Source organism: Prinia subflava (genome assembly GCF_021018805.1).
Source record: "Prinia subflava isolate CZ2003 ecotype Zambia chromosome W unlocalized genomic scaffold, Cam_Psub_1.2 scaffold_32_NEW, whole genome shotgun sequence".
Taxonomy (NCBI): Eukaryota; Metazoa; Chordata; class Aves; order Passeriformes; family Cisticolidae; genus Prinia; species Prinia subflava.
In genome coordinates, this window is record NW_026960609.1 from 1,562,073 (window position 1) to 1,584,331 (window position 22,259).

At 40.3% G+C, this 22,259-nt stretch overlaps 1 protein-coding gene across 3 annotated transcripts in view; it reads left to right on the forward strand.

Annotated features, from left to right (window-relative positions):
* The window catches only part of LOC134565039 (dnaJ homolog subfamily B member 14-like), a 35,083-nt gene extending 24,498 nt beyond the window's left edge, over positions 1-10,585 (forward strand). For all 3 annotated transcript variants that reach the window (XM_063424407.1, XM_063424408.1, XM_063424406.1), the window contains 5 exons: positions 1,767-1,952; positions 2,313-2,407; positions 3,061-3,170; positions 4,378-4,550; positions 6,966-10,585. In XM_063424407.1, the coding sequence (XP_063280477.1) occupies positions 1,767-1,952; positions 2,313-2,407; positions 3,061-3,170; positions 4,378-4,550; positions 6,966-7,090 (689 nt within the window). In that variant the 3' untranslated portion in view covers positions 7,091-10,585. The remainder of the gene's footprint in view (positions 1-1,766; positions 1,953-2,312; positions 2,408-3,060; positions 3,171-4,377; positions 4,551-6,965) is intronic.
* The last annotated feature ends 11,674 nt before the right edge of the window (positions 10,586-22,259 follow it).

Here is a 22,259-nt window from a genome sequence, read left to right on the forward strand (position 1 = left end):
TCCTTTTGTATGGCTTAGTAAATTTATGATTTAATTTTCCTTTAAAGGTGTCTGATCAGTTTTTGACATCCATCTGAGAAAAGGAGTTCAAAATAATAGTTTTTATTTCATAATAATGCTTTATTTTAAGGAAAGGTCACATTATAAAACAGAATTGAGTTTCATGGTAGGTAAGGTACTTAGATCTTGACCTACCTAGTACTACCCTTCTATTGTATTGAGCAGTCTCACTGAAATGAATTTTAAATCAAAAAGTTTGTGTAACTATAATAACTTCTGCTGTCTTTTACCAATTTAATCAAAAATCTTTCCTTTGAAACTTTTGAGCAGTGGCTTTTTTTTCATTTTTATGTCCTTTTTGAAAAGAAAATTATATTGGAATCAAATCTGTTGTGAATTAGCACCAGATAATCAAGAGCAAGTAACAAACAGGCATATTTTGACAGTATGGTAACTTTATATGCACTCACCTGATTTATCTATGTTTTTAATTGTTGGGAAAATCTACATTTTTACTACCAACTTTACCCTTGTACTGAGCAACAGAGCAATATTTGATGCCAGTTTATGTCATGCTTTCAGTGCAAAATACCAGGCTTCATTTCTTTGGGTTTTCTCCTCCACTTAAAGGAATTGCTTATGTTTTTTCCTAAGGGCATATTAAAAGACACATAGCTAAAACTCATTAACTTTTTCTTAGATTGGATAATGTTTAAAATATTAGTTATAAAGACACAGTCTTATTTGCGTGTGTTGAGGTTATAGTGTTGCACCTTTCACAAACTTTTGATGACTGATGGCTTTTCAACACTGAAAATCATAATCCCTGTGCCTTGGGTTGGTTGGTTGCAAAAGAAGTCTTTCATTGGAGAGGACTGGCGGAAAGAGTAGAAAGGAAGGCAGAAAGGGTTTAATGAAGATAGTGAAGATTGTTCATCAAGTGGCAACACAAACTTTCCATCAATCTGCAAGATCATGATGTCTGTGCACAGCAAGAAAAAAGCTTCTAAAGTCAATAGAATATGTGGGTTTTCTTGCTGTTTTTTCCATGCTTACCTAAGTGAGGTTTTTTCCTTTCTACTGCCAAAATTGAAGCTGTTCATTTGTGATACCATAGCATAAACAGGGACAAGCATCCAGGCCAGGCCCTCCACACACTGAGGTCATATTGACTGCCCGAGGATCACACACATTACTGTCATGCATGCATGTTGTACTCTTCATGTTACATCATGCAAAACTTTGTGTTACTAATGTAATTAATAAAATACCTTCAGAAGCATGAAGAAAAATACATTCACACTCCTGTAGACAATGAAGTTGGTGCATTCCAAGAAATGACCACTTACCAAATGAAACCAAAGAAAACCTGCCAAGTCTATGATGGTTTTTTAAATTAGGCTGCTAGAGCAAACTTCAGTTACCCAGCTTCAGTCTCATTGTATGCTTGATGCTTTTTTTATAACTGCAGTCAGTGAGAACATTTCCACAGGTGTAGGTGTTCCTCTAGAAAAAGAAACAAAGCTCTCCTGCCTTCTGCCTTGTTTAATGGGATAAAAGGCCTTTGAATAGTGTTGGTAGGAAACTGTGGAAGCTATTCTAAGAAAAGTGGAGATGTTTCTGGACCTTGTTCTACTGTAGTTGTTTTGTAACATACAGTAAATTACATCGTTTGCTGCCTATTTTTGACTTTGAAATTGCAATTTTCGTGCTGGAATAGCTTTTATCGTGCATTTATGGGAGTTGTGTTTTATTCCTTGCTTCAGAAATCGGAAATGCATATGCTGTGCTGAGTAATCCAGAAAAACGAAAGCAGTATGATCTTACAGGCAGTGAAGAGCAAACTTGCAATCACCCTAGCAATGGCAGATTCAACTTCCATAGGGGTTGTGAAGCAGATATTACTCCAGAGGATCTGTTCAACATGTTTTTTGGAGGGGCCTTTCCAACAGGTATTTGTATACATCAGTATAATTGTTGAGATGTACTGCTGAGATATACTGTTGAGTGGCATTAGAGTCTATGACATTATAAAATAGTAGAATTATTCCAGCCGGCCTTGAACCCCAACTCTACAATCTGCATCAATTTATTTTTACCTCAAGTGTTGCTAAATCCCAAAAATGCCAATTCTTTGGGTCTACTATCATAGAGCTTAAAATACTTAATTTAAGCAACTTTGAAATAGTGAGATATCTTAATGTCATTTTATGTGCTGTTGTGCAGTAATGTAAAGTGCTTTATGTTGGTTCTGTACTGACCTCTAAATAGTATTTTTGTACATGATTTAAATGTGGATGTTCCTTCCTCAGGTAGTGTACACTCATTTTCTAATGGTCGTGCTGGCTACAGCCATCCGAATCAGCACCGTCAGAGCGGGCACGAGAGGGAGGAAGAGAGAGGTGATGTAAGTTTAAGCACCATAGGCTTTAAACTATGAAATTTGCTTTCAGTGGTGTGACTGTACAGGAGCTCTGTACTGTAGAGGAGGATTTGTACCTGCCAGTTGGGTATTTTAAACTGAAGCGGGTGGGTGGTTTACTGACTGGTAAATAGGCATGCAAATTTGAGAAGGTAATAGCCTGGTTTTGTAAACCTGTTGTTGTATGTCACTCTCTTACTGGTGACTGGTATTATTAACCTAAATATGTCACTAATTCTGGCCACTAATCCTTGTATGCATTTAAAAATTTATTTGGGCTGAGGTAAGAATTGAACTTACGGCTCAATATTCACCTACATGAATTATCTCTAGTCCTGTATAACCACATATCACTGTATAAATAAGACCAAATCATGGCATACAATGTAGCTGAATCCAGCTTTTATTTGGTAGTTGCTTGTGTATATGTGCTAACCCATGAAATCTTGCAGCTTGAGCACTCTGTGAATATTGTGTATGCATTTTAAAGTTCAGATAATACCACAGTGTTTGCAGTTACTGTTTTCCTAGCAGCTTTTGAGGCTTAAAGCAGAAAGTCACACTTAGCATTAAGTATTGTCAAATTTACCTGTTTGTTTGATGATTTATGAAATACCTGAATCTGTTTTGTTCCTTAGGGAGGTTTCTCTATGGTCATTCAGCTGATGCCTATTATTGTGTTGATCTTTGTCTCCTTGTTGAGCCAGTTGATGGTATCTAACCCTCCTTACGCCTTATACCCAAGATCGTAAGTAATACTTAATTACATCACCTTAAAGCAGAGAAGGTATTGTAATCACCATCTCCCACTTAGAAACATTGTGGAGAGCCTTCCATTAGTTGACCTTTGATTTCCCACAGTGAAGAAAGGAAGGGAAGGTGTAGATGAAGCAGAACAAAAAATTTAGGTGCAAAGAACATGCTGTGAGAATGTAATGGAGAAGAGATCAGCAGTACTTGGGGTTTAGGAGGTCTAGTACAAGGCAGTGGGGCTGTGCAACATGGCATGTTGCAAAGGTGTTTACATCTCCAACATACTTAATCAAAACCTGAAATCTGCTAAGGCTCATTACTCTTTTGGGGGTAATCTGTGTTTGTAGAAGGTGAAGAACTTAAAAGCAACCTTCTCATCCTTATTTAAGTGCTAAACTTGATGACAGCTGGGAAGATTGTCTGTTCTTTGCTTCATTCTAGGTGATGGTAAAATCTTCATTTTCTTGTGAAAAATTCTACTTCTGAAACTTACCTGTTTTGTACAGTAGGATATTTAAACATTTTCTTCTTGTGAGAAATAAATAATTTGAATGAAGAGTGCAGCTAGCTGATAGACTTAACCCACTCACCACAGTGGTTTTAAAGGTCCTTAGTTCCTTGCAGAATTCTCAGCCCCACAACAGAAAGGTTTCTTTTCTCCTGTTTTTCAAAGTTCTCTATTTCTGGAGTAGGATGTTTTTCCTTTCTGCAGCTAAGCTGTTGTAATACTTAGAAAAGCATCTCTGCCAAAATTTTTGCATCAAGTCTTTGATTTTTGATCTGCAGAATGCCAGCAGGAAAATAAATTTATCAGGGCTGGCAGCAAACACTTCAGGATGGAAATGCCTGTACTGGGTTGCTGCAGAATAGTGACCTGTTTCTGTTGAGTTTGAATGTAATTTTCTATTATTAAAACTTATATTTGTCTAAAAAGGTATGAAATAAGTGTCTTAGTAAAGTGGAATTTTTTTTAAGCTCAAGTGTTTAAGGAGCAGAAGTTTAATGATCAGGTAAATGCAATAATTTTATTCTCTAGCAGAGTATTAGAGCCATTATTTTCATTATTTGTCTCAAAATGGCAAATTTAGGAATGTACTGGTATTATTCTGTACTGGCAATATTTTTTTAAGTCTATTTGTTGTGTAAAAAAATAATTGAATTAATATTTAGTCTTTCTCTCTCTCCTGCCTCCTTTTTTGCAGAAGTACAGGGCAGACCATAAAAATGCAGACAGAAAATTTGGGTGTCATTTATTATGTCAATAAGGACTTTAGAAATGAATACAAAGGAATGTCATTACAGAAAGTAGAAAAGAGTGTGGAAGAGGATTATGTGTCCAACGTTCGCAACAACTGTTGGAAGGAGAGGCAACAAAGTGAGTTTGGTAATATGCGTAATTTCATGAAATCATGCATTACTATAAAAATAAATTGCCTTGGGCAAGAAGGAAGTGCTTGTATTATTACAGTATCTCAATGCAAAAGTAAGTGTAAAGTCCCCTGCTCTTTCTCCCTTTAAAACTGTCCCCAGTGTCACTTAGTTTTTGAATTTTACTCAGTGATCTAACAACCATTTGCAAATTATCAGCAATTTTAACCTGCTGCTTTATTATCTATAATCATTTCTCAGAAAATTAAGACTACACTTAATTGATAATTACAAAGCTTTTGTCCTTAACTCACTGCAATTTCTAAGAAATCTCATATCTTCCACATTACTTTATCATGGCAATAGCTCATTTCCCTAGGCGCTTTTATATAAGTAAATAAATAAACCAGAAGCTTACATAGGTGCTTCCAGAGAGACAAAAACATAATCTGCCTTGGACAACAGTACATACAAACACTGCTTTTCCAGGCAACTAAGGACAGACAGCATGTCTTGTAAAACAAGGGGGTTTAGTTTGCCATCTGTTTCTCCAATCTAGTATTAGACAATGAGTTACTTCTTTTCAGAAACCTAGAATTCAGTGTTAAAGCATAAAAATACTGAAGAGCACCAGCCTTCTCTAAATCAGCATCAAGTTTAACCAGTTATTCTGTTATCTGTGACCATTTTGTGATCTATGAGGGAACAGCACTGCTAAAATTACATCAGTGTTGAAAACCGATGGTTTTAACTTTTCAAGTGGTAAACTTCAGTCACAGCTAGCTGGAAAAATAATTCATTTATGAACTGTCAGTAAACTGACCAGAAGCAAATAGAGACACAGAGCAATTCTCTGAGTCAGACCACATGTTCCTGCCCAGCTTTAGTCTCTGCAGTCCAGTTGTTTGGTACTTGTAATTTATCAGGTTGTGAAAACGACCCAAACTAATTTTGAGTAAGAGGCTCCTAATTTGTTGGGGTTTTTTCCTGATTACAGAAACAGCTGTGTCTTTGTTTGGAAAGACAGGTATCTTTCAGGGAAAACTGGAGTTTCCCTTGGAATGGAGAATGTAAAAACCCCCTCCCTCCAAATTATTACAATTTTGCAAGTAGGAGCTTTCAGGCAAAAATACGGGAATAGGAATAACAGTTCTTTACTAGGAATATTAAAAAATACAAATGTAGTAGTACAAACAAGCAAACAAACAAAAGCCCTAGAAAACCCTGACAGAGTCAGAGATACGACCTGACACCCTGTTGTCAGGGTGTTGGAAGCAGTCCAAATAAGTCTTCCTGGAGTAACAGAGGTTCTGTGAAGTAGAGATGATCCTGTAGAAAAAAGGGTCCAGTGCTGGCGAGATGGGTCTGGTCTTCCTCTGACAATTCAGTAGAAAACCAACTGAATTAGTGTTTGGGATTACAGGTTTTATCCCAGTGGAAAGGCTTTGGCTCCTCCCACTGGGTGGAGCATCTCACAATGGAATGAAGTAATGTTATCAGTCATGTGAGAGGCCTTAAATGGCCCATTCACAGGTGATGTCCCTCAGAGGAGGATGGGTGGAGGAAGAGATAAGGAGGCACTGCCATATCTGGTGTTATCAGTTGTCCCATTAACAAAAGGCATCTGTCCTCTTCCCCCCCTAGAATTTACAAGAGATAAGGAACAATACCTCCCAACTGGTTTCAACAGATGAAAATAGAATACACATTTTTGGTTACATTTTTCAACCCAAGACAAGCTGATTTTGTGGTTTTATGGATTTAAAATACCTGTTGTGCATTAAATCTCCTTGACAATTACAATCTATCCGGGGTTGATTGACATTTAAGGATGTCTTACATTTTGAGTTGAAATGACAAAAAAGATTTTACAGAATTAAAATGCTCAGCAATGTGAATCTGTTGAGCACCAGTATAATACAGAGAGCTCTTAATTATTAATAGCTCTGAACACTGACAGTATGAATCAGCATCAGTTGGAGTAAAGGGCTTTACATTCAGATTGGATTTTTTGGGGCACAGACAAGATGCTAGAGCTATCAATAACAATGCAGGATCCCTGCGAGTGGCCTATATTTGTCATGTTTAATGAGGTCTGACAGAAGTAGTAGGGGATTTTTTGTATTTTGTCGTTGGGGATTTTTCTAGGGTGTGATTTTCTTTTTAATCAGATACTTCTGTATGAACTCTGAAGGAGCTGGAAGGCTGATACAGCTTTACCTGCTCAAAAAGATGGAATTGTTACAAAGATCCAGCAAAGGAAAACTGTAGCAGTGCTGTTTAGGTGGTGTCTGAGTGAAGTTAGAATAGAGAGAAGGAAAAACGGGCAAGGGTTAAAACCTGAGGTGTTTTGTGCAACTCTGTCATGTGCTAAGTATTCAGTTTGTAACCAAAAAAAATCTTTTCTCTTTTCTCCTTAAAGAAACAGACTTACTTTATGCAGCAAAAGTATATAGAGATGACCGCCTCCGAAAGAAAGCAGAGTCCATGTCCATGGAGAACTGCAAAGAACTAGAACGGCTGACCAGCCTCTACCGAGGAGGATGAGCTGCAGTTACACACACATCTTACGTATTCTGTTATCTCTCCTGTAAACTGACAAGAGATGTTTCACCATGGATGCTGGAAAAGAGGGTGGATGTAAAACTCTACTGTGTAGCTGTTTCCAGAAACCTTATGCTGAAATATCATTTAACAGCTTCTTTATCTACTGTGAAATATAGGTAACTTTAAATGTCTAGATTTTACTTCAAAGCTTCTGTGAATTCTTTCAGCAGAGAGAATAGCTCAGAAAGGATGCTATACTTGTACAGACTTAGTCATAGTGGTTCTCCTCTAACATATTTGCCATGTAAATATCTGTGGAAAGAACACTTTGTGTATATACAAGTTAAATGACTTTCTATTTAAAAATCTCAGAAATTTAGTTCCATAATACATTTTGTCTCACTGATGGAATAAATAGTGTGATTATATCACTTCTATTCAGATGTCGTGTGTGGAGTTGAAACAATCATTTTTAATATTTTATCTCTAACTCTATGTAAAATCTTCTAGGTTTACCGCTTAGAGCAACTTGGTATTTTTAAATATAATGCCATATATTCCTAAATATCTGTTGACATATATTGATCTGGTGTAGAGTAGCAGTGTAGCTGTTGTAGTTTTTTAGCCTTTCTAAGCAATGCTGAGAAAAATAAGAACTACACTAATCTCTTTTCAAAGTAAATATTTGCAAATGCTGTACAGACCATTATAAACATTGCTTTTAGTACTTGCAACAGTTTACAGCAGCTCTACCATTTGGTATTCCAGTAGTAGTAAATCCATACGTATGGTTAACATGCATCCATAGCTTCCCTAATTTTCACTGGAAAGGTAGAGGAAAACATGCAACACTAAAATAAAAAGGCAACCTATTTTTTTTCCTGGCAGGCTTCCATTTTCTTGCTACTTTTTTATTTCAAGCTAGGTCCCAATACTGGTTCTTCAATGGACACCACAAGTGGAACAGGGAAATTTTGCTAAGGACAAGCTACATGCCTTTCAACCCTTTTGCCAAGTATTTAAATGCTTTGCTGCTTTGCAGTGTGCTCCTGTGGTCAGAGCCCTATCATTTGTCAGAAGAGGTAGGGTATGCATTTTTTGGGACCAGAATGTAGCTGGGCTGACTTCCTAGAAAGGAGCAAGCCTACTGTTTGGCTCCTACACAGAACATTATGTAACTCAGTGGCCTGGAAATGGAAACTATATGTAGCCACGCCTGCTGATGCAAAGAAGTGTCCTGAAGCAGCTAAGTACAATGTACTTAAAGTTTATCAAAGCGTGTTGAAAATATTTTTAGGTTCAGTAGCTGATGTTTTTTACATTTTAACAGTGTTATGCAGGGGAATATTTCTTGTATTTGAGAATGCAAGACAGCTTGTATTATGGGCAATATATTTTGTTTGAGAAAACTGCTCTTTGAACAATGCTGTCAGTTCATGTGGAGCCAAATATTTCTCCTAAATTGAAAAATTAAATACTTTGTCTGACTTCATTGCAATTCCTTCTGATCTAGAGCAGGATATGACTTTACAAACACTAAATGCTATTGCTCCAAGTGACCCAGAAAACATTTTGCATATATCCCTTTTCTAAACTGTCCCAGTGGAAATGTCTTCTCTTGAATTGGTATAACATGAGACTGGCTGCAGGCTTTTAACTAAGCAGCTAAACCAGCCTTCAAGGTGGACATAAAAGCCTGGGGCACAAAACAGAATTAGAAGTTTCTGAAATAACAACAACAAAAAAAGGGTTGCTGTACTGAATGTCCTTGCTAAGACTATAGTAAAAGGGTTCAGATGTAATAGAAAGGCATCCAGTTGTTTGAAATATGCAATCAAATCTATGGAGAAAACAAGATTCCCCAGATTTTGTAACTGTCCAGAATGTATTGTGATTATATTAATGAAAACAATCTATTGAAGTACATCCTGGTACTCCTGTGTCTTCTTAAAGGAAGAAAATTGTTCCAAAAGCTTTAAAAAGTACTTGGGCCTTCCTGTTTACAAATGAGTCTGAGCTTGCAAGTGATCTTTTAGTTAACAGGAAGAAGGATATATAACACATTTATCAAATATTGGAACTGTGAAGTCAGAGTGAACAGATGGTCTTAGCAAAGCTGCCTACAATAATCCTATGGGCTGTGTCTGCCCTGCAGCCACTTCTGTTGCAGGTGAGAAGTGGGGAAATGGATGGATGCTGAGCTGTGTCAGCTTGGTTCAATTGCTATCAGTTCCTCTGTAAACTGGAATAATGTGGTGGCTGTGCCCTATGGCAACACAGACATCCCAGAAGGTTAAAACTGAGACCTAGACTGCAGCATTTCATTTGACTACCTATTGCAATTGGCACTTTCTGAGAAGGAAATAATATGTTTATATTGGTGGAAGAATGCTGCTTAGCATTTAACAGATGAAATAGTTGCACACTTTGAAATATGTAGTAATGTGCAAAAGGATGCTGTGATTTCCTGTGGCATAAAGATAAGACTGCTCTAAATATGGCCTGCAAACATTCTTTTAATATTTCAAGTGGGTGTTTTTCTCCTCATGATTGTTGCTTTTTTCCTCAAGTCTGAAGTTTTTTTTTTCTTCAGAAATGTCAATATCTTCCCTGGATTTGTTGAGGGAATCTGCTGGAAAGTTCAGAATTCATTTTCTCATGAGCAAAATGCAAATTGAAGAGGGTGGAGTACTTAAATCTTTTCAGATGACCTTTATTCAGAAGGCAAAGTTCTCATTAAAATAAGATGTTAAAAAGAAAAGGGGAAAACAAAACTAGTTTTGAACAGCCTGACTAAAAATCCCTCAACATTTTAGCTGCCTGCTCCTTACTGTTTTTATTTAGTCATTACCTTTCATTTAATCTAGAATTAAGGATACCACGAGCATGAGTTCTTTGTTTTATCCTTTAAAAGGGCAGGCAGAAAAGCCCTGCAAAAAGAGAAAAATCTCGGCATGACTGACATAGCCTAAAGAAAAAAGGAGATGATTTGCATCTGCTGAAATATATCATCAGTATGTGTTCTATTTATGGAGCATCCTGAGTCACAAGTAAGTTCAGTGTTCACATCTGATGAACATTTCCCTACAAGTTCTCTGTTTGGGTAAAACAAGTGTAAATTGGAATTTTTTACCTTTTTTTAAATGGTCTTTTTTCTTTTACAAGTTTCCAAGAAATGGTAGAACATTACAGCACTAAAAATGTAACAGATGCATTTAAATACACAGCAGAGACAACTTTAAATTATAAATATCTTTAATACAATTTTGTAACAAATGCTGTAAAAGGATTAAAATGGGAGGGCAAGAATATTTTTCAAGTTTGTTTATAAATTTCATTCACCCTTAAGCAGTTGTTATTCTGACTTCTTGTAGCTCTGTCAAAGAGAAGTGTAATAGTAAAAGCATTTTGTTTTTAAAAAAGCAGATAATATTGAATAAATTTCTGAAGCTATAACTTCCTTACATGTAATAAATATAGGAAAGAAATAGGCTATTTGTTGTGGTTTGGCCTCAGTTTAATCATCAAAACAAATATCAGTGATCAATAGCAATGAAAAGGGAGACAACAAGGGAGAGAGGAATAAACCCCAAGAAACAGAAGTGATGCCCAGTACAATTGGTGATGCTCACCACACTGACCAATGCCCAGCCTGTCCCTGACGAGCAGTCAACAGCTCCTAACCAACCTCCCCAGTTTATACACTGAGCATGAGATGCTCCATGACATTGAATATCTCTGGCAAATTTGGGTCTGCTGTCCTGGCCATGCTCCCTCCCAGTGCTCCCTCCCTTCTTGTGCACCTGCTTGCTGCCAGAGCGTGGGAAACTGAAAAATCCTGGATTTAGGGTAAGCACTGCTCAGCAACAGCCAAAGTATCAGTGTATTACCAACATTATTCTCATACTGAATTCAAAGCACAGCACTGTACCAGCTGCTTGGAAGAAAACTAACTCCCCTATCCCAGCTGAAAGCAGGACACCATTATAAACTGTACTTCCCATACTTCCCAGTCAGGCAGGAATTAGGTTTGAGTACTGGGCTTCTCCACATTTTTGGAAGTAATATTAAAATACACTGTTTAGTTACAACGTTATCCTTCATGCAGAATACACTTCTCCCTTCAGTATTGGTTTATTCCGTGCATAGAAAGACTGTCATTGGGATGGGAGAATAAATTCCCATTAACAGCAATACAGGAGCCATCTCATAGATGCTTTTGCATAGCTTTTAATCAAAATGTGACAGTAAAACTGATCACTGAGCATCACGGCTGCAAATAATTTTTTAAAAGTTGCATTTTTAAACATTTTTAGTATATAGTAAGGAATATTTTAATAAATGAGAAGACCAAAGTTGTCCCAGGTAGCATTTTCAAAATACTATCAGAAGCTCACACAATGATTTTTATGGGGTTCTCTTTTAAGTATCTCTCTAATATGACCAAGTCCTTACCAAAATGCGGTGTGTACATGGCTTGGATTAAGAAGGAGGTATGGATTCTCAGTATTCAAATAAATTTGTTCTTTTGAATGACCTTTTCCTCTGTTACTTGCAAAAAGTGGCTTATCTCTGTTTCGGGCTTTTTGGAAACTTCACTGGACCTATATGTTCAGAAACATGAGCAATTTCCAAGTGATTTTTTTTTTTTTTTAATTTGCACTTTTTAAAATTTTAGTTTGATACTGGCATCTAAGCAAAATCTTCCGGTATCAACAATGCTCTAGTTACTGGTGATGTCCCCTGGGCTCATTACTGGGCCCAGTCCTGTTCACTATCTTTACTGACGATCTGGATGAGGAGTTTGAGTGCACCCCCAGTAAATTCATGGACAACACCAAGTTGGGTGGCAACGTTGATCTGCTGGAGGGTAGGAAGGCTCTGAAGGGGATCTGGACAGGCTGGATCAATGGGCTGAGACCAGTGGAATGATGGTCAACAAGGCCAAGTGCCTAGTCCTGCCCTTGGATCACAGCAACCCCGACAGTGCTACAGGCAGGGGACAGAGTGGCTGGGAAGCTGGCCAGTGGAAAAAGACCTGGGGGTGCTGGTGACAACAACTGAACCTGAGCCACTGTGTGTGCCCAGAAGGCCAAGAAGGCCAAGGGCGTCCTGGCCTGTATCAGCAATGGTGTGGCCAGCAGGACCAGGGCAGTGATTGTCCCCCTGTTCTTCAGCACTGGTGAGGTCACACCTCAAGAGCTGTGTCCAGTTCTGGGCCCCTCACTACAAGAAGGACATTGAGGGGCTGGAGCATGTCCAGAGAAGGGCAACAGAGCTGGGCAAGGGTCTGGAGCTCAACTCTGGTGAGAGGCAGCTGAGGGAGCTGGGGATGTTTAGCCTGGAGAAGAGGAGGCTCAAGGGGCACCTTACTGCTCTACAACTCCCTGACAGGAGGTGTAGCCAGGTAGGGTCAGCCTCTTCTTCCAGACAACCAGTGACAGGATGAGAGGAAATTACCTCAAGCTGTGCCAGGAGAGATTCAGGTTGGACATTAGGAGGAATTCTTCACAGAAGAGGTGACTAGATACTGAAATGGGCTGCCCAGTAAGGTGATGGAATCACTGTTGCTGGAGGTGTTTGAGGGAAGACTGGATGTGGCACTCAGGGCCATGGTCTGGTTAACATGATGCTGTTCAGTCATAGTTTGGACTCAGTGATCTGGGAGGTCTTTTCCAATCTAAATGATTCTGTGATTCTGTGCTTGGCCAGTAGCAACTCTTCTTTTTAGAGAAAAACCATTGTTACATGCTGAGCAGGCTTGGGGGGGTTTATAAATCTACCAGGAGGGTCCTGCATTCTGATAGAAGACTTTAAAAACAGATATGCAGTTACCATAGTTACACTGTAGCCATCCACTAAAATAACTATTTTATTTCTTCACATTAGCTGTTAAATTATTAGCCTGCAGTTCCATGGTTTGATGGACTAGATCCAAAAGTAGGGGAAATATGCAACATTGGAAGAGTAAAATTGGCAGTAACTCTTCTCAGCAGAAAAAGATGTTTGCTTTCTGTTGTTGTGATTTATTAAAATATGAATATCGATCTAATATCGATATCCAACTGTGACAGACAAAAAACTCTCTAACAGTTAAAGTTAGAAAGTGTATGTTCATTGCGATGCAGGGCGTGGGATAGCTCCCTAATGCGCACTGCCAAGATCACAGGTAATTACAAAGCCTTTTATTTACAAAAATGTTGAATACAAAAAATACAAATGCATATTCATACCCCTGTCACTTCCTTTTCTCTGCTTGGTATGCTAATTGACAAAAAGGCTATTAAGCACGCATAGTTTGTTCCCTGAAATGGGTCGGTGGTCCTTTTGTGAGGAGTGGTCACCAAAAGGAGGAAGTGAAACAAGTCCTCCTCGTTCTAAACTTTCAACCTTTTCAATGCAAATGTGATTGACAAATGGTAGAACTCCTTGTTTCCTGTTTTCCAGGACTATTTCAGTAGGTTTCTGGAAACAGGAGGTTTGCAATTGTCTTCTGTTCCTGGGGTCTTATTGATTACACAAACATAAAGTTGAAAAGCAATGAGTTACTAGATCCAGGGTAGCTTATCTTAAATCCGTTTTCTTTTAACTATCCTCTAACTTTTGACTGATTTCAGCAAAGCTTATCTATTCATTTCAGCTAAATCAGCAACATCTATTGTTAACTGTAACCTTAGCTTTTCTAAAATCTTCAAAATTAGTGTCTCATTTCCCCACTTATTCTTTGAAATTAGTAAATTCTTTTACTCAGTATACAGCGTCTTCTTCATCTATCTAAGCTGTACGACCAGTGTCTCTCAAGACTAAGCCATACGCCTTTGACAGTGATGTAAAAGCTGCCACTCGTCATAGCATCCTCCAATTCCAAACAAGTATTACAACAGATAATACTAAACTTATGCTGACTAAAATAAGCAACACAATTACAGGGTGGACTAAGGCATTCAGTATACCGGTTGCTGTTGGTGACCACCCAAAAAGCACATCCCACCAATGATGAGACAAATGTTCCTCAAGCCTTTTAAAAACCCCTTTGATGGTCTCTGTGTCATGGTGTATCGTAATTAATGTCTTCTTCCCTCCATCTCTAATTTCTGTTAAGATTTCTCTCAATTCATGATGTTTCATCAATTGAGCAACTAAAGTCAAATTCATTTTCATTCCTATGGGTACAGGCAGTATCTCCTGCATAGTGGCTAGGTTGGCCTTTATATATTGATGTGATATTACAGGTGCCCAATAGGAAAGATCACATCCCTTAATTCTAACAAAATTGCAGACACACAAATTGGACTGAGTCTCATCTATAATTTGGTTGTCTATCCTTATGATGGGGCATGCAGTCCTAAGACAGACACAACCTTGTCCTGTATACACAAGTGAAGTTGTCTGTTTGCCCAGATGCATTTCAAAGTGACAAATACTTTGGTCAGTACCTGTCACGGTGCTGTGTTTCGAGACCTCAGCGTCTCCACCCACAGCTAGCCCGGGCACTGCGACACGGTACGAGGATCAGTTCATACGCCGAGCGACGATACTGATTCCTGTGGGTTCTTGTTATGAGAGATCTTTGGCAGCAGTCTTAAAGTGACGAAGCAGAGGCAGGATGGAAGGCAGCGAGGTAGCGATGTTTATTGTGCGGCAAGCGCAATATCACCCGCCTGCGCCTGCTCTCGCAACTGCCGAGGGCGGTTCTGCGTACACTTTTATACAGATGGTGTCAGGGAGGGGTAAAGGTGAAACAACCAATAGAGGGAGTTATAGGGACTGTTAGATAGGTGCAATATTCAACTTTTGCCAACCAGGGGACAGGGAGAAATACAAAATTCGCGAGCTTTCTGATGGACAGAAAACTGACAGTTACGTCACTTGCCTCAGGGGTACACGTGGATGAGGAGGGAACAAAGGAACATATAACAAACTTAATAAACCAAATTTCACACACCGCCACAAGTACCCAAAGAAGTGTCTTTGTCACCTTCTAATATCCCTTCACATATGTATCCTAGTTGTCTCCTCACAGTACAGGGCTCTAGATGAACAGTTTGCCATTTTCTTTCAATTTCTCGTGCCCACATCCTGTGTTCAGAAGGGTACAATACTGTTCCCTCATGGTTTAATCCTAAAGGGACTATGGGATGTGTTAGGTCCACTGAGGCATTGTGTATAGTTAAAACAAAGGCTGTCACCATACTAGTCACAGGGTTATAGGTGAAATGGACCAACATCCACCAAGACTGAAGTTCCCTTCCCATATCAGAAGCATTGTCCCAAACAATCTTGCGAATTTCAGCAGGGAATGTTCCCTCTCCACCTTCCCTGATAACTGCAGCAGCTACTGATTGCATCCACAGTTGTGCTTGAGTACACCCTAGAGCCAGCGAGATGTTTTCACTAGCTGTGCCTAGCGCATTAATTATTACCTCATGATCTCGCTCCTCTGTATTTTCCTATTCTGGTAATATTTGGGTCAATTTCCAATGATTGTTACCCAGTGCTAGTAGAGAGGATTGCAAAGGTTGCTGTAGTTGGACTAAATCACTCCCTACTGAGGTTAATTTACTCATCAGCACTTCTGAATCTATTGTGTTCAGCACTCCCAGTCCTGTCCCTAGCAACCCAGTGAGATCCCTCTTACTCCTAAAATTAGGAGGCATACTTTTTTGGAGCCAAGTGGTACAGTCCATAAAGGAGTTCCTGAGAAATGGGGCACATTCTGGCTGAATGTGAGAAGCATTTACCTGTACTCCCATTTCTACTCATTTCAAAGACCACTTTGGGTTAGCTATCAGCTTCTGAACTCCTGTCTTTTTAATAGCATATGGCCCAATTCTGGTAACTACAGGAGTTATTTGTTCCTCTACTTCTGGAATAGCTGGCATCTGGGTGATCACAGCCTTTCTTGGCACTGGTGGAGTAATCTTGGTCTGGTCCTTATGGAGCTCAGTACACACCTGGATGATGTTAAAGTCAATATCATACCCTCTTATTGCACACCCCTCTATTCTGAGTCTAAACTGAGGACATTTACTCAAGCATTTGTCACAGCATTCAGGACTAATCTGGATGGGTCTCATGGGTGGGTGGTAAGCCTCGTGGAATCCATCCCGTACAAATGCATACTTACATCCCCAAACATTTCTTCCTTCCCACAAGCTTGCATTCGTGACTTTTAGCATCTTGTTTAAAGCCTTGCAAGAGTAAGGGTCATAAGCTCTTCATTGGCATCAGTATATCCCAGTCACATTACACCTGCGTGGTATTGCGTTGACTCTTGTTATGGCTAAGGTAATCTCTACAATAGTTACAAGTTTCCACATAATGTCTATAATAACTATTAGTTCATTTATTCATGGTCCTGAGTGAGCTTCAGCTTGAGTTCATTGTTGCCATGAGTTTTTCCTGGTTTGGCTGAGCGTTCATATTAAAGGAGAAGTCCGTACCTTCTCACGCTCTTTTAATGTAAACATCAGCTATGTTCTATAAACATAGCCATTGTTTTTACATTCCCTGCTGGGACAAACAAGACTGTGTGACAGTCCCCTTAACCAATGTGGTGGGGAGGTGGGAATTCCTTCCTCCAATCCACAGGCCTCATAGGAAAATTATAAAAGTAGGTTTTTGTAAATAAACCGGGTCTTCTGCCCTGCTGCTCTGTTGCACCCAGATCTGTGTCCCCAGTCTGTTTTCTGGCTAGGCCTCCACGGTGGTAGTTCATTACCGCCTGGTGTGACCTTCCAGATTCCCTCTGGGGCTTTCTTCACTTGGGAGTGATGGATCCAGGCCTTCTGTTCTTTGATCTTGATTGCAGTGAAGGTAGTGAGGAGAACCTGGAATGGTCCTTCCCACTGAGGTTCCAAGGTCTTTACTGCAAAAGACTTAACATACACATAATCCCCAGGTTGTACATCATGTACTGGCCCATCTATTTCACTGTTTTGAGCTCCAGCCACATCTCTCAGTTTCTCTAAGTTGTTTATTTAGGGCCACCATATATCTATGTAGGGTTTCTTCCCCTACTTTAATGGGTGTTGTCCCCTCTTGAACTGCATATAGCCTCTCGTACAATATTTCAAAAGGGCTTAGTTTCTCTTTTGCCCTTGGTTTTGTTCGAATTTGCAATAATGTCAATGGGAGAGCCTGGGGCCAGGGCAAATTTGCTTCTTGCCCCAATCTCACAATTTGTTGTTTAATCAAATGGTTCATTTTTTCTACTTGGCCACTAGATTGAGGGTGGTATGGGGTATGCAATTCCCAGTCTATTCCCAGGTGGTGACTTATTTGCTGTACAATTTTTGAAATAAAGTGTGGCCCCCTATCTGAGGATATGGTGGCTGGAACTCCAAATCGTGGTATTATTTCTTGCAACAGTGCTTTGGTCACCTCTCAGGCCTTAGCTGTCCTGGAAGGAAAGGCTTCTGGCCATCCTGAAAAGGTATCAGTTAGCACCAATAGGTAACAATACCCTCCCTTCCTGGGCAGTTCTGTAAAATCAATTTGCCACTGTTGCCCAGGTCCACAACCTTTCCCAAATTGTCCCACTTTAGGCTTTGGGGTGTTTTTAGGGTTAGTTTGGAGGCAAAGGCTACACTAACAAGTTACCTGTATCACTGTGCCCTGCAATTTCCTGGCCATACTTCTTTCTTTCAAGTGGTTTTACAGGGCATATACAGTAATGCATACTTACACCCGAACAGGTGTTTCTGTATAAGGGAAAGAGTTTCAGCTTACCTTGAAACATATAAGGAAGTTAAACTAGAATTATCTGTTGCCTGCTCATTGTAACTGGCTCAGTGCCAGCACAGAGACAGTGATTGGGCTTTAGAAGTGCATCTCAAAGCCTGTTCTCAATTTCATTGGGCAAGGTGCCAAATAGCCCACCTAAACAATCAAGTACTAAAGAGACAGCACAGTGGTGCTTGAGGCTTTTTTGGAATGCCTTAGCCAGTGTTGGAGTGGTTTCTACAATGTGTTCGCCTTGTATTTCTTTGCTTTATAATGTTTATGATTTTTGTTGTTATAAAAACCTTTTATTTTACAAAGCATGTCCAGAGAAGCCATCTCGCTGTTTATTAAGCCATTTCTCTGCAAGGCTGGACCCTAGGAGGTATTGGGTAGCTCCCAATAGGCATCAATTCCCCAGTGTGTTTTCTCATGTTCCCTCTGTACTAATGACTGCAACAAATAAGAGAGTACTACAAGTTTCCCTTCTTCTGTTACAGCCCATCCCTCCTGGTTATAACTTGCCTTTTCTACCTTAATAAGGGTCTTATCCTTTTTATTGTATATTGGCTTACCCTCAATAGAATTTTTTCCATCTGGAATCAATGCTGCCTCAATTGTCTCATCAGATATCTCACCTTTTGCTGCTTCTTTTGCCTCCCTATCTGCCAGCATATTCCCTTCCTCCAATTCAGAGCTCACTTTTTGGTCCGCTTTAATGTGCATGATGGCTACCTTTTCAGGTAATTGTACTGCATCCAATAGTCTCAGTATTTCTTGGGCATGTTTAATACTCTTCCCTTGTGAGTTCAACAGTCCTCTCTCCTTCCAAATGGCTCCATGTGCAAGAACTGCTCCAAATGCCTACCTTGAGTCTGTATAGATGTTAATTCTTTTTCTTTTTGCCAGCTCTAGGGCTCGAATTAAGGCAATTATCTCAGCCTTCTGCACAGAGGTATTTCTTGGTAATGGTCCAGACTCTATTACCTCTCTGCTTGTGGTAACTGCATACCCAGCATGCCTCTTTCCACTGATGACATAGCTGCTCCCATCAGTAAACCAGGTCTCGGCATTCTCAAGCGGGGTGTCCTTCAGATCCGGACGACTGAAGTAGGTGGCTTCGATGGTCTCCAGGCAATCATGGATCACTGGTTCTCCCATATTCCCGCTGAGGAAGGAAGCTGGGTTCACAATGTTAGTTACCACAATTTCAACATCATCTTGTTCTACCAGTATAGCTTGGTACTTCAGGAATCTCTGTGGGGAGAGCCAATGCCCCCCTTTTGCTTCCAGGACTGTAGACACTGTGTGGGACACTAGCACAGTCATCTTCTGGCCCAGGGTGAACTTGCGTGCTTCTTGGATGTTCACCGCTACTGCTGCAATGGCTCTGAGACACCCTGGCCACTCCTTAGCTGCTGTATCCAGCTGTTTGGAGAGGTAGGCAACTGCCCTTCAGTACGGGCCCAGATTTTGTGCTAGTATTCCTAAAGTGATTCCTTGCTTCTCATGAGAAAACAAAAAGAACGGCTTACTCATGTCTGGAAGTCCTAAGGCTGGTGCTAACATGAGGGCCTTCTTTAGCTGGTCGAAGGCTCGAGTTGCTTCTTTTGTCCATTGAAGATCTCTGCTCCCTTCCGTGATCAAGGCATACAGAGGTTTAACAAGCAATCCATAATTATAAATCCTCAGTCTGCATCACCCTGTCATGCCTAGAAAGGTTCTCAGCTCTTTCACTGTCTGAGGCTTTGGGGTCTGGTATATTGCCTCTTCGCAATCTTGTCCCAAGGTTCTTTGTCCAGCACTTACTTCATAGCCCAGGTAAATAACTGTCTGCTTTACCATATGAGCCTTCTTTTGGGATACTCGATACCCTTGCATGCCCAGAAAGTTTAGGAGGCTTACTGTCCAGTCCATGCATGTTTCCTGAGTCTGGGTGGCTATTAAGAGGTCATCCACATACTGGAGGAGCTGTCCTTCTTCTGGAGGAGGTTCCCAGGACTCCAAATCCTTTGCAAGCTGCTCCCCAAATAGGGTAGGAGAGTTCTTATACCCCTGCGGTAATACGCACTATGTGAGTTGAGTTTTACATCTGGATCTAGGGCTTTCCCATTCAAATGCAAATTTTTCTGTCTGGCTTCATGGAGAGGTAGGCAAAAGAAAGCATCTTTCAAATCTACAATGGCAAACCAGGTTAATTCAGGTGTTAAACAGGTTAACAGGGTATAAGGATTAGCAACTACTGGGTACAAGTCCTCAGTTACTTTGGTAACAGCTCTTAAATCTTGTGCCAACCTATATGACCCATCAGGCTTTTTCACTGGCAAAATAGGAGTGTTGAAATCAGACTGACACTCCCTCAGTAGTCCTATCTTCAAAAAATTTTCAGTAATTTGATTAATCCCTTCTCTATCTTCTTTCTTTAGGGGGTATTGTTTAACTCTTACTGTCTGTCCTCCTTCTTTAAGTTTAATCTGTACTGGTAGTGCATTCTTTGCCCTTCCTGGTGTATCAGAAGGCCACACTCCAGGAAATACCTGATCTATTATTTTCCTGAAATTTTCCTCTTCATTTGCAACTTCAATTTCTTTGGTTATCATCATTAAACTTAACAGTTCTACATATTGTTGATCTTTTACCTCCAAAATAATTTCTCCATTCTTAAATATTATTTTTGCCTCCAGCTGCTCTAGCAGGTCTCTGCCCAGAAGTGCAGACGGAGCTTTAGGCATGTATAAAAATTGGTGACTTCCCCACTGTTTACTCAATTTATACTTCAATGGTTTGCAAAAATAAGCGGTCTCAGATTGGCCAGTCGCCCCTTTTACCATAACATAGTCATTGGTTACAGGTACTAGGGCCTTATTCAGCACTGAAAATGTTGCCCCTGTGTCTATCCAAAATTCCACCTCTTTCTCTTTGTTCCCCAGTTTGACTATAACCAGAGGGTCCTCCAGGATAGGGCCTCCTGGTCCCCCTCAGTCCTCTTTTACATGAGCAACTACTATTTCCTCTCAAGGTTAATTTTCCCTGAGATTCTCCTTGGGGTTGCTGTTCCCCAAGGTACTAACGGTTCCCCCAAGGTTGCTGTTCCCTGGGAGTTTCCTCTGGGTTGCTGTTCCCAGAGGTAATAAGGTTTTCAGTCTTCTCTTTGCCCTAAGTGTTACACACCAGAGGTAGAGACGACAAGCTGAGTCTGCCAGTGCATATTTCCAAGGTTGTTTATTCTTCATTATCTCAGTTCTTTTTCAGCTCTGCCAGGCCTCCCTGGCAGGGTACCTTATCTTAGTTCTTTCTCAGCTCTGCGAGGCATCCCCAGCAGAGCAAGACACGCGGCGGACTGGGCGGATCAGAGAGCTCTGCACCTTATGTACAGTACCCCTGACCCAACCACCGTCCACAACGTACTTTTTATCTACAAAATTGTACCAATGCCTACTACCTATACTAACATGTCGTTTCTACTCTAAACCAATCTCTAAAATCCAACTCAGCAAAAGATGGGGGACGAGAGCAAGAACAAGGAGCACAGGGGCCACTCCCCAATTCCTCCATCTTGTCTCTTCAGCCCCATATACTAAAAATCCTAGATTCTACATTTACATTCTATGATAAACTAAATACTACTTATTTTGAATTATCCCAGCTTGTGATTCTTCATACAATGTGGGCATTCACTCCCATGGACAGGGATCAGAGGCAATGTCCTCCTGGTCTCTGTGTGAGGCTGGTTGACCCCCTTGTACAGATCCCAGACCCCCCTGTCTGGTCTCCAAACCCTCCAGGGTGGCCAGAGGGATGTTCTAGACTCCAACAATTTCCCCTTTCTGACCACCTTTTCTATGTTCATCACCCCTTCTTAGTTCTGGACACTGGTTTTTCCAGTGACCAAATTTTTTGCAAAATGCACATTGATCTTTTCCCAGTCAGGGTGGTCCCTGTTTCGGTGGACCTTGCCCACGTTTTCCTTTTTCTCCCTCTTTTACTACTGTCTGGGAATACACAAGACAGAGAGTCAAACAGACTTGATTAGCATATCTGGTTTGATAACTAAGATGCCATGGCAGGAATAAACAGAACTGTGAAAATTACAGGAGATGGGATTACACCTGCTTACGGGAAGAGAGAAGATTCAATCAACTTCTGCAAGCAAAGAGTTGTTGTAAAATGCATGAGTTTTCTGTGTGATTTTTAACCTGATTATTGTAGTAGAAATGATTAACCTGTCTGAAATAGTATATAAGCTTTTGGAAAACCTGAGTAAAATCGAATTCTGATCACCGAATCAGTCTTCCCGTCTCTCATCAATCGCCAATAATTGGTGCCCCGTGTGAGGAGAAGAACCGGCGGTCTGCTGGCAATTGGCGACGCCCCTAGAACTGATCGTGGCGGTGAAAGAACCGTGTTTGGGCCTACAATCATCTGTACGCCGGACGTGACAGGTGAG